The following is a 14,929-nucleotide window of genomic DNA, read 5'->3' as shown; positions in this document are numbered from 1 at the left end:
CCAGAAAAAAATGTGACAACTTGGGAGGAATTCCTCGGAACAGGTGAGTTGGGTTACCTATGCTACATCAGAAATGGCACCCCGTATACACGTAATAACCGATATTTGTCTGATGCTTTAAGCTTTGCAAAGACCCTTGCAGGCAACATTCAAATGGTTACATAGCATCAAGGATGTATTCAGGGTAGAAGTATGTATGAGATGAGAACAGAGAAAAGCAGATTCAATGATTTCAATCGGTTGCAGGATGCTTTGTCAGGTAGCATTGAACCTGGAATCTGTTCTTTGTCTGCCAGAAGCCAGGGTGGTCTAATTACTCCCATGACCATCAACCTATATGGCAAGGAAAAATGGAGTCTGTCAGACCCCCACCCTCCACTAGGAAGCAACAGGTGGCTACAACATTGGTATGGTAAGACTACAAAAGTTTAAGCCAGATTCTAGCAGCAGAGACCAAAGCACCCTAAATTTCTGCATTGCACAGACCCGTGCAGTAGCCGTTAGAAACAGTAATAAGCAGACTTACCGGAAAAGTCAAGAAAACCTCTGCATGTTAAGTGTGAAGCTTGAGCAGCTGCAGAGAGACAGAAAAGTCTCTACACTTAGTTCAAGGGGCCAAGCTCCACCATGAGAAATCGCCTGCTGTGTTAGAGGGTGATGTAGTTCAGGGCCAGCGGGGGTGGGGGATGGGGAGGGTACTCTTTGTTGAGCCACATAATGAGTGCAGAGCCCGGGATAAAGGTGTACCCATGGTCACACCGGTGTAATGCGACCTACCCACGGGTATGAGGGGGAATTTCAGATCGACTGTACTACACAGTATTTATAATTTGTTGAAAATGTGTGTATTCAAGAGAATGACACATACACGTATGATATCATTTATATGTGGAACATAAAAAAGCCTTACTTGTAAAAAACAGAGTAAAATGGTGGTTACCTGGGGCTGACGGATGTGGGAAATGGGGAGATGTTTAAGGGTACACATTTGTAACCAGCATGTGAGTAAGTCCTGGAGGTCTAATGCACAATATAGTGATTATTAGCAATACTATATTATGAACTTCAAAGTTGCTAAGAGACTAGACCTTAATTGTTCCCACCACAAAAAAAGAAATTATAATTATGTGACTGTTTGGTTTGGTCAAACAATTGAGTCGATACCCCTCCCCTGGGAGCTGACCTTTAGGCCACTTCACAACAGACATTCCCTTTTGCTTAGACCACATTCCTTTTGCTTAGACCACATTCCTTTTGCTTAGACTGCATTCCACTTGCTAAGACCATTATCTCTCCCCTCCCCTTTGGATCTTCCCAGGATCTGGACTGTCCAGAGAATTCTCCTCCCAGAAAAAGCCTGCCTAGAGTCCTTTAAAATCTCTGACTCCCTGTCCCTGGATGCTGGCGTTATTTTGGGGCTCAGCCCATCTGGTCTCCAGATGACCTAATAAATTTATAGTCCCTCACCACGTTGGCCTCGTGCGTTCTTCCTTCGTCGACCCTAACAGTGAGGTGATAAAGGTGTTAGTTTATGCTATAGTGATAATCATATTGCAATATATAAATGTATCAAATCCACACATTGCATACCTTAAACTTATACGATGTTATATGCCAACTATAATATCAATTAAAAAAATAAGGTTTCCTTGAAAACTTAAGTTGTTTCTTAATATAAGTTTATACATTTATTTTAAAATAACAATTTATAGTAATACGTAATAGACACAAGTTTATGGTGATACTGTTGTACATAACAAAATATAATTTAAATGCCCAAGCAATAAATTGGTCAAATTAGCCACAGTTAGAAAAAAGGAAATATGTGCATTCCTGTTTAAGTTGAAAAGTCAACTATTCATCATTTGTCCTAAAGTTGAATTCTTTCTCTAGAACGTGAAGCAGTGAAAACATCCCGTGTTAACATGAAGTGGGAGGATTTGGAAAACAATTTCAGTGAAAACTGGGGAGCCCCAAGCATCTTCCTCTGTAGAATATACAGCATGTTTCTCGTTAACGCTGCACGTACGGGGTCTCATTACGGCCTCCCAATGGAGGATCAGGACAGACAAACTCACATCCACTTAATTTGAGAGAGGAAAACCTGAAGCTCAAAACCGTTACGTGACTCATCCAAGATCCCACTTTGTAGGGCCAGGTTTCCAATGTAAATCTTTTCTGATTCCAGTACTTCACACAGTGTCTTCCTGCAGCGGAGTTTGTGGGTCCGCTGTCCCTCTTCAAATTAAACACTCCAGTATCCCAAGCACTTTTAATCCCCAGGCTGTTGAAGCCGTAGATAGGGTAATATTATAATTTCACGTTTTGCTTGGTGAGCTTAGGACCGGCGGGAGAGGAGTGAGTTGAGGAAATGACCAATTGGACCCACCTACTTGGATGTTTTCATCTTGTATCCTTGCAACAGAAGTGGGACCTCATGAAGAGGGCTGTGGTCCCGCAGGGGGCGCCACAGCGAGAAGCGCTCCTTCGCCTGAGCTTCCTCACCTGTCTCCCTCCTCCTAGAACCTCCTGCTCCAGGAATAGCCTGCTGTCTATGGTCCTAGGACTCAACACCATGGCCACAGCAGATGCAAAGGAGACCTTGCTCTCTCAAAAGATAGAGAAATGCTCTGGGGGATGGGAGGGGAATAAAGGGGAGGGAGGGTCAATTGGGGAAGGAAGGGGACATCTGTAATACATTCAACAATAAAGATAAATTTTTTCAAGAGACAGAGAGAGATGCTCTGAATTGCAGATAGGGATAGGAAGTGGTTAAGTGATGAAGCAAAGTGGCCTTGGTAAAATCACATTCATCTTTCAGCTTCAGTTTCCCATCATGAAAATGGGTTACATAATATTGTCTCCACTTCTTTTATTTTTTAAATATATTTTATTGATTTTTTTTACAGAGAGGAAGGGAGAGGGATAGAGAGTTAGAAACATCAATCAGCTGCCTCCTGCACACTCCCCACTGGGGATGTGCCTGCAACCAAGGTACATGCCCTTGACCGGAATTGAACCTGGGACCCTTCAGTCCACAGGCCGACGCTCTATCCACTGAGCCTAACCGGTTAGGGCGTGTCTCCACTTCTTAGGACAGTTCTGAGAGTTAAATAGCATCCTCTCTGCAGGGCAATTGACAGTGGCTGGCACACAGTGAGCACTCGATCAGTGCCAGCTTTTCTCGATCGATTTAATATTTGTGGGCCTCTGTGTCTCAAATCCTGTGCCAGTTCTGGGATACAGGGATGGGCTTGCTGCTAGTCCCTGTCTTTGAAAGTTTCCATGGTGCTGGGTGGAACGATACACACAAATATCAGTGCTCTCGAGATGGGGACACATGAAAAGGCATGACTGCTGTAGCTTGGGGTGCACCGGCCAGGCCTTCCTTCATTCCTATATTCCAGGGGTTCTCACCAGTGCTCCCCCTGCCCAGAGCACACTTGGAAGTTCCTGAAGACGATTTTGTTTCTGTTCGAACTGCAGGAGAGAGAAATGTGCTATAATATCTAGTGGGTCAAGGCCAGAGATGTTGCTCAACATCTTAGAGTGCACAGAACAGACTGTACCACAAAGAAGGAGCCAGCCCCAAATATCAACGGTTCAAAAATGACACCGTATTCACTCAGGAAACATTTATGGAGCACCTACTTTGCACCAGGCACTTTTATAGACACCACTGGCGGGATACCATGTTGAACTAATTACACATGACCACTGACCTCAGTGGTTGCATTTGAGAGGGGAAGATGTGGATATTAAACCACTAATCACACTAATGAATATATGATAAATTGTGATAAAAGCTGTGAAGAAAAGAAAGGAGTTGCTACTAGGGCTGATAGTAGAGATGGTGACACAGCATGGGGAAATCAGGGAAGGCTTTCCTGAGCAGGTGCTATCTAAGGTCGGACCTAAAGATGCGTAGGAGCAGGGGCTCCAGGTAGAAGCAGCAGCAGGTGCAAAGTTCCTGAGGTCCACGCGTGCCTGGTTTATTGCAGGAACAGCCAGGGAACCACTGGGGCTGGAGAGCTGAGAGGGCTGGGGCATAGAGTCGGAGATGAAGCACGAAGGGACCACACTAGGGGTTGTACTGTATCCGAAGGCTATAAGCAGAGGGGTGACCTTTTATATTTTCCCTTCACAGAGGTCCCTCTGGCTGTTGAACAGAGGCAGCTGGTCTGGGGACAGAGGAGGGCGGGGGTGAAACATCCTTGAGGAGGGGACCGGACTTTCATCCACAAGCAAGGGGGTAGGGTCAACATTTCGGAAGAGCAGAACGGGAGAGGTGAAGGCGGCAACTGCATCTCTCAAGCTGGCCCTTGCCTCCAACAATTCACACCGGAACACTGGGGGAGAGGGGTCTATAATTAGCACAGGTGGGGCCCCTGAAGCCTGGAGATCTCCCCATCAACAGCCACGCTCTGCTCTCCAGGTCCTTTAATCACCTCTCTGGGCTCTGGCCCTGCCTTGGGGAAACCAAAGAATGTGGCACAGAGGGGACCATTAGGCAAGAATGACAAACAGCTGGGGGCGGGGGGGGGGGGGGACTTCAGAAAGTGGAAGCTAAATAATGGAGGGGAAGGAGGATAGGGTCTCTGGGGGTTGGGGAGGTCCTGGCGGACACTAGTGGGCAGAGGGGTTGGGCTGTGGTGTGGAGGGTCAGTAACCCCCAAACCCTGGCTGTTTGCACCGACCTTTTGGCATTTATTCCTATTTTCCATCACGAGGTAAGTTAAGGATGGCTTCAATTATTGGTCCTTTGAGAGAAAAGAAATGCAAGGACTTTTGAGGGGGGTGGGTGTCTGGAGGAATCTGGGGTCAGGCAATGAGGCATTCACCTTGACTACCAAATTTAAGGGGCCATCAAAAAAATGTAGGGATCAAGATAAGTCACATGTAATGAAATATTTTTAAAAATAAAAGTGAATGCAAAATTTTCCTGATGAATAACATATCAACATTTGAAATAAAGACAGGATACAATACAGCACTTTTCACAGCCCTGCCTCACTCCGTGGGGCCCAGAATCTGCCACTTACAGAAACCACACATATTCACTAAATTCAACCTTTTAGGTTGTTTTTCCATTTACAAAACAACTGATACAAACTAAAGGAGTAAAAATAACGTTTATTTAAACTTCAGAAGGCATTGACATTGGTCAACCAAACGAGAACACGTTGTTTTTCTCTGATGACTACGGGGAACCACCATCAGAAATAATCCAGATGCCGCCTTTGCCGTCAGTTCTTTCAAATTCATACAGTATGCATTCTTACCTGTTGTCCAGGACAACCGGTATATTTCAAGATGTTTCCAGATCTGTGATTAGCTAAAGAGCACGGGAAACCAGGGAAGGCTTTCCTGAGGAGGTGCCATATAAGGTCAGACCTCGGGACGTGTTGGAGGAAGGAAAGGTTGCTCTGGGTCGAAGCAGCAGCTTGTGCCAAGCTCCTAAGGTCAGAGTGCGTTTGGTTTATTGCAGGAACAGCCAGGGAGCTGGGGGGGGGGGGGGCGGGGGGGGCTGGAGAGGGGCTGGGGGATAGAGTTGGAGATGAAGTGCTACGTCAACCACACTGCAGTTTGTACTGTGGCCTACGGCTATCGGCGAAGGGGTGATCTTTCAGCTTGCTGGCCACTTAAACATCCCTCATACGTGACAACTCAAGAGAGACAGTCTTATCATCTGGGACTCCTTCACAATTTATAGGGGAGGCAAAGAATGTTCCCAGATACTTCTAATTAGATCTTCAAAATATAACCCAGGAACCTGGCTTTAAAAGGAGTCACACTTTTCTTCAGGGCAAACAGCTTCCTGTTTGAACACGACACTTCCATATCAGTGCATCTACAGCCTGAGACCCTACAGCCAGTTTTGTCGAGCTTACGACATGTCTCCTCAGTGCTCTCATGCTGGCTGTTCCTTCCTAACCACCTGAGAACAGCGTATTTATCGCTTTGGGCTCCTTTCATTGGTGTCAGCTAAAATTGGTCTTCTCTTTCCAACCTAGGTCTTTATTCCTTCTTGGAAAAGATGGGCCTCCCGGTTTATGCTTCTGAGCCCCAGCTCTGACCATTTAGGGGACAAGACATTTAGCTAACAGACTTAATCTCTCTTTTTTGGAAAAAAAATATTTTTATTTATTTCAGAGAGGAAGAGAGAGATAGAAACATCAATGATGAGAGAGAATCATTGATCGGCTAACTCCTGCATGCCCCCCACTGGGGATCGAGCCCACAACCCCGGGCATGTGACCTGCCCGGGAATTGAACCATGATCTCCTGGTTCATAGGTTGACCCTTAACCACTGAGCCATGCCGACCAGGCAGAGTTAATCTATCTCTCTCTCTTTTTTTAAAAAAAAATACATTTTATTGATTTTTTTACAGAGAAGAAGGGAGAGGGATAGAGAGTTAGAAACATCGATCAGCTGCCTCCTGCACACTCCCTACTGGGTATGTGCCCACAACCAAGGTACATGCCCTTGACCGGAATCGAACCTGGGACCCTTGAGTCCGCAGGCCAACGCTCTATCCACTGAGCCAAACCAGTTAGGGCCAGACTTAATCTCTTTATATCTCAGTGTTCTCATTTTCAAAATGGAACTAATTTGGCCTCCCTTGTGAAATAGAAGAACTGATATGTGTTAAGCATTTAAGACCATACCGATCATTAGACATCAGGAAATGCAAATCAACACCACAATAAGTCACTACTAGAATAGCTACAATAAAAAGGATAAGTTAGTGTTGGTGAGAATGTGGAGAAATTGGAATCCTTTTACACTGCTGGTGGGGATGTGAAATGGTGCAGCCACTTTGGAAAACAGTCTAGCAGTGTCTCAAATGATTAAACATAGAGTTACCATATGACTCATTAATTCCACTGAGGGGCAGGTATATACCCCAAAATGGTGGTGTAGGCATCCTCTCCTCCATGTCACTGCCAGGCACAGGAAACAGGAAGAAGTTGACACACAAGGTCAATACTGGGGAGGGCATTACCCCAGTGAATCAAAGAGGAATGAGGTCAACCAGATTGGGGAGGGGGGAGTGCATCTTGAATTTACTTGCTAAGGGTGGAGGTAGGGGGAGTTCACATATAGGAATCATCACCGATGAAGCATAAGTATATACGTCTTACAGACGGGAGACTGAAGGGTCTTCACCCGCCACATTCCCTGCCATGAAACCAGCCCCTTGGGGAGCCCTGGAGAACGATCCCGCTGAGGAAGGTCCTCTTCATGGCGCTCTTCAGCTCCTTGTTCCTGAGGCTGAAGATAATGGGGCTGAGGAAGGGCGTGAGCACTGTGTAGGTGACGCCCATCAGGGTGTCTCCTTCCAGAGACTGGGGACCCTTGGACTTGAGGTAGACGACAGAGGCGAAGCCATAATGCACGACCACCACAGTGAGGTGGGACGCGCACGTGGAGAAGGCCTTGTGCCGGCCCTCAGCGGAGGGGATCCTCAGGATGGTGGCTATGATGAAGGCGTAGGAGAGGAGGATGAGGAGGCAGCAGCCCAGCAGGGCCGTGATGCACACCAGGCCCACGCCCAGGGCCACCGTGGAGACGTTGCCCCCACAGGCCAACTTCACAAGAGGTGGCACGTGGCAGAAGAAATGGTGGACCTGGTTGGGCCCACAGAAAGTGAGGTGGAAAATTGCCGTTGTCACCACCAACCCCATGACCGAGCCACCAGCCCAGGACCAGGCCACCAGGCAGGCACAGCCACGGGGACTCATGAGCACGTTGTAGCGCAGGGGGTGGCAGATGGCCACGTAGCGGTCATAGCCCATGACCGTGAGCAGGAAGGAGTGGGTGAAGCCAAACGTGAAGGAGAAGAACATCTGGCTGGCACAGGCCACGAAGGCGATGGAGCGGTGGGTGGAGAGCAGGTCGGCCAGCATGCGCGGGACGATGGCGAAGGTGTAGAGGATCTCGGAGGTGGAGAGGGCGCACAGGAAGAGGTACATGGGCGTGTGGAGGCTGCGCTCGCTCCAGATGGTGGTCATGATGAGCAGGTTCCCCAGCAGCGTGAACAGGTACATCAGCAGGAACAGCAGGAAGAACATCAGCTGAAGGTGGGGGAAGGTGGAGAAGCCGATGAGGATGAATTCAGACACAAAGGTGTGGTTTAGCCCCAGCATGGCGGCCATACCTGGTGTGGGAGAGACGGAAGAACTTGGTGGGGAGGGTCTCTAGTGAGTTCTACCTGGGAGGACTTCCCTGAGGGGCTCCTCCACCTGGTTACTTTATCTGCAAAATAACATTCATAATAATGGCCGGTGCTTCACAGAGCCGCTTGAGGTTTCAATAAGATCATGCATTTCAAATGCTTAGCACAGGTGATAGCACATAGTAGGAATTCAATAAATAAATAACAATTTTATTATTACTACTACTATTTTTAAATCCCATTGTTAGGGACTCAGGGTCTCTATTCAGGTCCACCTGGATGGAGCTGTTACTGAACAAGAGGTCACTACCTGATGTGCATAGAAGCCAATACGACGGCACTGGCTTTGAGAAAAGAAAGAGCTTTTACTTGTGAGTTCAGCCATCACGGAGACAGGAGGCCAGGCTCAAATCAGTCTACTCGATCCAGGTTGTGGGGCAAGATTTAAGGGGTTTCAGCACAAGATCTTCAAGGACAATGGACTCTTCACCTCTTAAAGGATGCCAGCACTTAGGTTCTGGTCATGTTCTGGCCCTTCGGTTCTGTGGGGTGAGCAGTTGAGGGTTCAAACGTGTTACTGGTGGTTAGAAACAGGTTAGGACCCGTTTGAGCTGGTTCTGCAGCCACAGAGACCCCACTTTAGAAGTTGTCACTGCCCCTCGTCATTTTTCTAAATTGGAACGGAAATTTAAAAAGAAAGCAAAAAAAACAAACAAACAAAAAAAAAACCAACACTTCAGTCTTTTAAAAAATTATTATTATTATGGGATTTAAAAAAATTCTCACCCAAGGATATTTTTCAAGAGAGGAAGAAAAAGGGAGAGAGAGAGAAACATAGATTGGTTGCTTCCTGTACGTGCCCGGACCGAGGGTTGAACACGCAACCTAGGTATGTGCCCTGATTGGGAATGAGCCTGCAGCCTTTGGTGTATGGGACAATGCTCAAACCAACTGAGGTGCCACCTGACCAGGGCGATGGGATGTTTTTTTCCAATTGTTTTTTTTTAAATATATTTTTATTGATTTCAGGGAGGAATGGAGAGGGAGAGATGGAAACATCAATGATGAGAGGGAATCATTGACTGTCTGCCTCCTGCATGCCCCCTACTGGAGATCGAGCCCGCAACCCAGGCCTGTGCCCTTCCTTGACCGGAATTGAACCCGGGACCCTTCAGTTCACAGGCCGATGCTCTATCCACTGTGCCAAACCAGCCAGGGCTCAATTGTTTTTTAAATTACTGTTTACATTCAACATTATTTTGTGTTAGTTTCAGGTGTAGAGCATAGTGGTTAGATAATCGTATACTTTACAAAGTGTTCCCCCTGATATTTCCAGTACCCACCTGGCACCACACAGTTATTCTAATAGTAGAGGCCCAATGCACGAAATTCCTGCAAGGGGCCCGGCCCTCGCAGCCCCGGCTTCGTCCGGGTTTCTTTGGATATGTACCCAGAAGTGGAATCACTGGGTCATAAGGCAGTTCTAGTTTTTAATTTTTGAGTAACCTCTATCCTGTTTCCCATAGTAGCTGCACCATTTGGTAGGATCTTTAATATAGTTTTTGGGTTGGAAAAATCTGGTGCTGGCTGGAGTTCGCCTTTGAAAAGATAATGCAAATTCTGGGATCACTGCGCTCAAATCTGCCTGAACTGCTGTCGGCAAGGCTGAGTAAGTATCAGGTGCTGGCTTTTTTCTTTTCATACAAAAACTCTGCATGTTATCTATATGAATTAAAAAATTTTTGAGAAGTTTTTTTAAAACAGTGCTTCAACAACACTGGGTTGATTCCTTAATCTATTAGATCCTTAGTTTTCTCCTCCCTTAAAGGAAGTTGGTCATAATAACCCCTACCTGACAAGGTTGTTATGAGGATTACATAAGACAAACACATAAGGGGCCGTCCACAGTGCCTGGAATGAACAGTGGGAAGTTAAGATTGAGGGCAGGCATACATAGTCAGAATTGGATTCTCTTAAAATGTAGCAACCACCCTAACTGGTTTGGTGCAGTGGATAGAGCATCGGCCTGTGGACTGAAGGGTCCCGGGTTTGATTCTGGTCAAGGGCACATGCCTGGGTTGTGGGCTCAATCCCCAGTGGGGAGTGTGCAGAAGGAAGCTGATCAATGATTCTCTGTCATCATTGATGTTTCTATCTCTCCTTTCCTCTCTGAAATCAATAAAAAAAATAAAAAATTTAGCCACCTATGATTGTATGTCTCTTTTCACTGGTGCATTTAATGCATTTATCTTTTTGGTCATTACTATTGTTTTGAACTTAATCCTGTCATTTTATTTAATACCTGAGCTATGTGTAAATATATTAATAAAATATCTAATATATACATACACCTACATATGTATATTTAACATATACAAACACAAAAATATGCACTTGCTCCTATTCATTAAACCAAACACACACACACACACACACACACACAGACAGACAAAAAACAACAACACAGTAAGAACATGGAATTGTCACCAAAAAGGACCTTGTGTGAGGCATAAAGGAAGTCTAGGTAAATTTCCAAGTGCCAATATTACAAAGACCCAGGTTACCTGACCACACTGCAATATATTTGGAAATTAATATGAAGAGGGTACCTGAAAGTTCCCGTATATTGGAGCACAAATATTAGGTTGAACCTTTGACAGTAGCATAGTAACATATCACTCACTAATTTTTGGGCTACACAGAAAATTAAGAAATAATAAGAACTGAATGATAATGAAAAGTTGAAATGATGAAATGAAATGGGTTGTGCCCTGGAATAGAACAAGGACATCAGTGGGAAAACTGGGGAAATTCTAGTAAGATCTGTAGTTTGCTATGTAGTGTTACGCCAGCGTCAATTTCCTGGTTCTGATCCTTGCACAGGGGTTCTGTAAGATGCTGGCATTTCAGGAATTTGAATGAGGGGAGCACAAAAATTTCCTGTGTTATTTTGCAACTTTTTGTAAGCTTAAAATTAAAGAAAAAAATAGTTTAGAAAAACAAGTTACCATCCAAAGTAGCACCAAATCTATCAAGTATGTACAATTAATTTAAATAAGCACACACAAGACCTCCACAGAGAACAGTTAAATCTCTAATTAATAGAAAACACAGTAGATAATATAAATAAATGGGTGAAAGACAATATCATAAAAGTGTTAATTCTCCCCCAAATTTAATCTATACATTCAATGTAATATTCTAAAAAAATTCAGTTGGATTTTTTGAGAAAAATAATAAACATATTCTAAAATTTCTATGAAAAGATAATGATCCATGAATAACTAAGTCAACCTTGACGTGGAGAGTGAAAGGAGGTGGGGAAATTGCCTTCTGAGAATTCTACAAACGTCTTGGAAATAAAGCAATGGAGGATTATTGCAACGGGAGACACACAGACCAGTGGTTCGGAATGGAGACTTCAGATATGGAGCCGCTCAGATATGGTTAGGTTCACACCACAGATAAATCAGAAAATGACAAATTGCTCAGGAGATGCTGTAGAGGAGAGTATCTCTCTATGTAGATAAAAACAAAAACTGGGCTTCAATTACTACCCTGTACAAAGAGAGGACCAAGCTGGATTAATAACCCAATTGAAAGATAAAAGAAAGTATAGTGGAATCTTTGTGATCTAGGAACAAGAAATGAGTTTTTTTTAAATGAATAAGAAACACAAATCATAAATAAAAATGGTTAATTTCATTACATCAAAATTATAAATCATATCAGCATCATGGACAAAGTTAACAGATGACAGAGGGCAAGAAGATATTTGCGACATTGAGTAAGTCCTAGAGATCTGCTGTACACCGCGGAGCCTGTCGTTAACAATAAGATGATGTGCACTTAAAAACGTGTTAGGAATACAGACAACAATGTTGTATTACAATCATCAAATTTGATAAGAGACTAGATTTTACTTATTCCCACCACATAAAAGAAATGATAATCATGTGATGTCATAAAGGTGCTATCGCGACAATGGCAATCATATTACAATAAGTAAATGTATCAAATTAACACGTACACTTTAAATTTGCATGGATATATGTCAAACCTATTTCAATTAACACAACTTGTTAAGAGGACAGGCCTTCGGTTCAGTGTTCTCACACACAGAAAAGTAAAGAGACGCAAGAAACCTGTTGGTGCCCTGACCGGTTTGGCTCAGTGGATAGAGCATCGGCCTGCGGACTGAAAGGTCCCAGGTTCCATTCCGGTCCAGGGCATGTACCTTGGTTGTGGGCACATCCCCAGTAGGAGGTATGCAGGAGGCAGCTGATCGATATTTCTCCTCATTGATGTTTCTAACTCTCTATCCCTCTGCCTTCCTCTCTGTAAAAAATCAATTTTAAATATATATATATAAAAGAAACCTGTTGGAGGTGAGGGTATGACCTTGATTGTGGTGACGGCATCACAGGTGTAGGCATATGTCCAAACTCATCAAAATGTATACATTAAATATGTGCAGGCTTTTGTGTATGATGTACACCTCAATAAACACTGACAGGAGATTCATATCTAGCACTATAAGGAATGTCTGCAAACCGATGAGAAAAAAGGCTGGGATTCCAGTAGGAAGTGGGAAGGGGCAGGCACAGGCAGTGTGCAGAAGAGGAAACGCTATAGGCAAGCAGGAAACGAAGACCTGCCGTTGCTCATGGGCAGTTAGAGGAGTGCGATTTAAAGCAGCAGCGTGGCACCCTTTACGCCTGGTGGAGGAGCCAGCATGAGAAAGCTGGATGCTGCTGTGTGTTGGCCCAGATGTGAAGATGAGTGAACTTCGGTCATTCTAGCAGGTACCTGGGGGCTCGTGGCCAAAGGAAGGGAGCACGTACCCTCAGTCCCGCAAACACTGCTCCTGAGTCTCCCTCTGAATGAAACTCACAGGTCAGTGAGGGGACACGGTCCGGAACGTTCATCTCAGCATCGTCTGTGTTGGCAAGAGAGTGGGGGACAGTCTGGGAGGCCCCACTGTCTGTGGGAGAAGAGAATTAAAACCTGGTGGAGGTGGGCCGTGAGCCCTAAACAACATTTGGGGGGGGAAACAAGACTGACATAGCAATATGGATGGTTCCTACAAACATAGCACTGGGTTAAAAGTTAGGAAAAATAGGAGACCTCCAGCACCGTATAACGCACCACTGTCAGAACATGTCTGTGCAGCAACACACATTTTATAAGAATTCACACAAGCAGAAGGACGCACATGAAACAAATTAAAAACGCTGCCTGTTGGGGGCGGGGAAAGGAGTGGGACATAGTGATAAATGGGAATAAATAGAACAGGATCGTTGTGAAAATCATGATTTACTCAAAGCTCCTAAGCTTAAGTCCAACAAAAATGGGGAATATACAGCATATATATATATATATATATATATATATATATATATATATATATATATATATATATATATTTCCAATCAGTGATACATACATATATCAATCATATGTACCATATATATATTTGATAACAAGTTCTCAAATACCCTCAGACAAGGTTCACGCCCCAATATTACACAGTCCCCTTCCAGTTCCCCCTAGAAGATTGGCCCCTCAGAGCCACTACCAGCCAAGGCTTGGAGGACCCCGAATCCTACTTGGAAAACGGACAATTTGGCTCGAGTGTCAAGATGAGGTCCCTCATGCCTCTCGGTGCCGTGGCCCCAGCCCTGTCTCCTGGAGCAGTGCCTGCCCATTGTCCTTCCTCTCCTCCTCCTCCTCCTGCTTCTAGAATCTATTCTGTTCTCTGAGACACACACAGGTGGTGAGTCATGCAGACCCAGGGTTCAAAGCCCGGCCCCGACCAAGTGCTGGGACCACCAGAGAACGGCCCTCGCAGGTTCTCTGTGGGACCTGGACACCGAGTGCTCATCACAGAGGATGTTCTCAGGACATGCTACCGCCATTGCTGTCCTCTTTTATGGTCACTGCTGGGCTGGCTGTCACTCATCCTTCCCCATCAGGTGACACGTATTGGCGCCGTGACAGTGCAGGGTTTCAGCCCCAGTTCCAGGCTAATCTTTCCTCTGACTGTGGATGCCCTTTGGCCCCCAGTCCTTGATCCCTGGGTCAGCCCACCTCCTGCTCTCTTCTGGCTACAAACGGGCTCCAGGGTACCAGCTCCTAAATATCCAAATGTTACAAATATGTACACAAAAAGGGCTCTCCCGGCTTCCTGTCCCCCTTTGGAGCTTTCCTGTGCCACTCTTCCCAGGACAACCCCTCTGCAGGACGCTCAGGAGGGCGCTCCAAGTCACCTGCACAGTCTGGACTTCAGGGAGGAGAAGGGCCGGCGCCCTCATCCCAGCTCCGGGCTCCCAGCCAGGGCCCCAAGCCAGGCTCCCAAATCCTGTCCCTGTGCCCTTCCTCCTCAAGGGGACACGACTCCACCCACTCAGCGCCCTCTGCGTGTGCGTCTGGCCATAGCCCAAGCCTGGGCTCACAGCAGTGGACAGAGCGGAGCGCCGGCTCAGTTCATCGGTTCTGAAATACACAGTGACAGTGGCGCCCAGAAAACACGGAGCCAGGAGCAGACACTCGCCCTGCCTGTATCCCCTGAGCGCTGCCCAGCTGCCTGCAGCTAGTCTGGGACTGGGATAAGCCAGGGACACACAGCACGCGTACTGTGGTGGGTTGAATTAAATCCCTCCCCCCCCCCCCCCCCCCGCCGCCCAAAATGTAAGTCCTGCACTCACAGAAGTGGACAGAGCTGAGCACCGGCTCAGGTGCATAGGTT

At 45.9% G+C, this 14,929-nt stretch overlaps 1 protein-coding gene across 1 annotated transcript; it reads right to left on the bottom strand.

Annotated features, from left to right (window-relative positions):
• Nucleotides 1-7,168: 7,168 nt before the first annotated feature.
• Nucleotides 7,169-8,161, bottom strand: LOC307099281 (olfactory receptor 10H2-like; the record flags this gene model as incomplete). The annotated part of the gene is made up of 1 exon (XM_079770629.1): nucleotides 7,169-8,161. One exon carries the CDS (start codon nucleotides 8,159-8,161, stop codon nucleotides 7,169-7,171), a length of 993 nt encoding a protein of 330 aa, XP_079626755.1.
• Nucleotides 8,162-14,929: the final 6,768 nt, after the last annotated feature.

This window comes from Cnephaeus nilssonii (assembly GCF_951640355.1).
Source record: "Cnephaeus nilssonii genome assembly, chromosome: 5".
In the NCBI taxonomy this organism is placed as follows: Eukaryota; Metazoa; Chordata; class Mammalia; order Chiroptera; family Vespertilionidae; genus Cnephaeus; species Cnephaeus nilssonii.
Note: the sequence above shows the minus strand (reverse complement) of the source record. Positions and strands in the feature narration are given on the sequence as shown.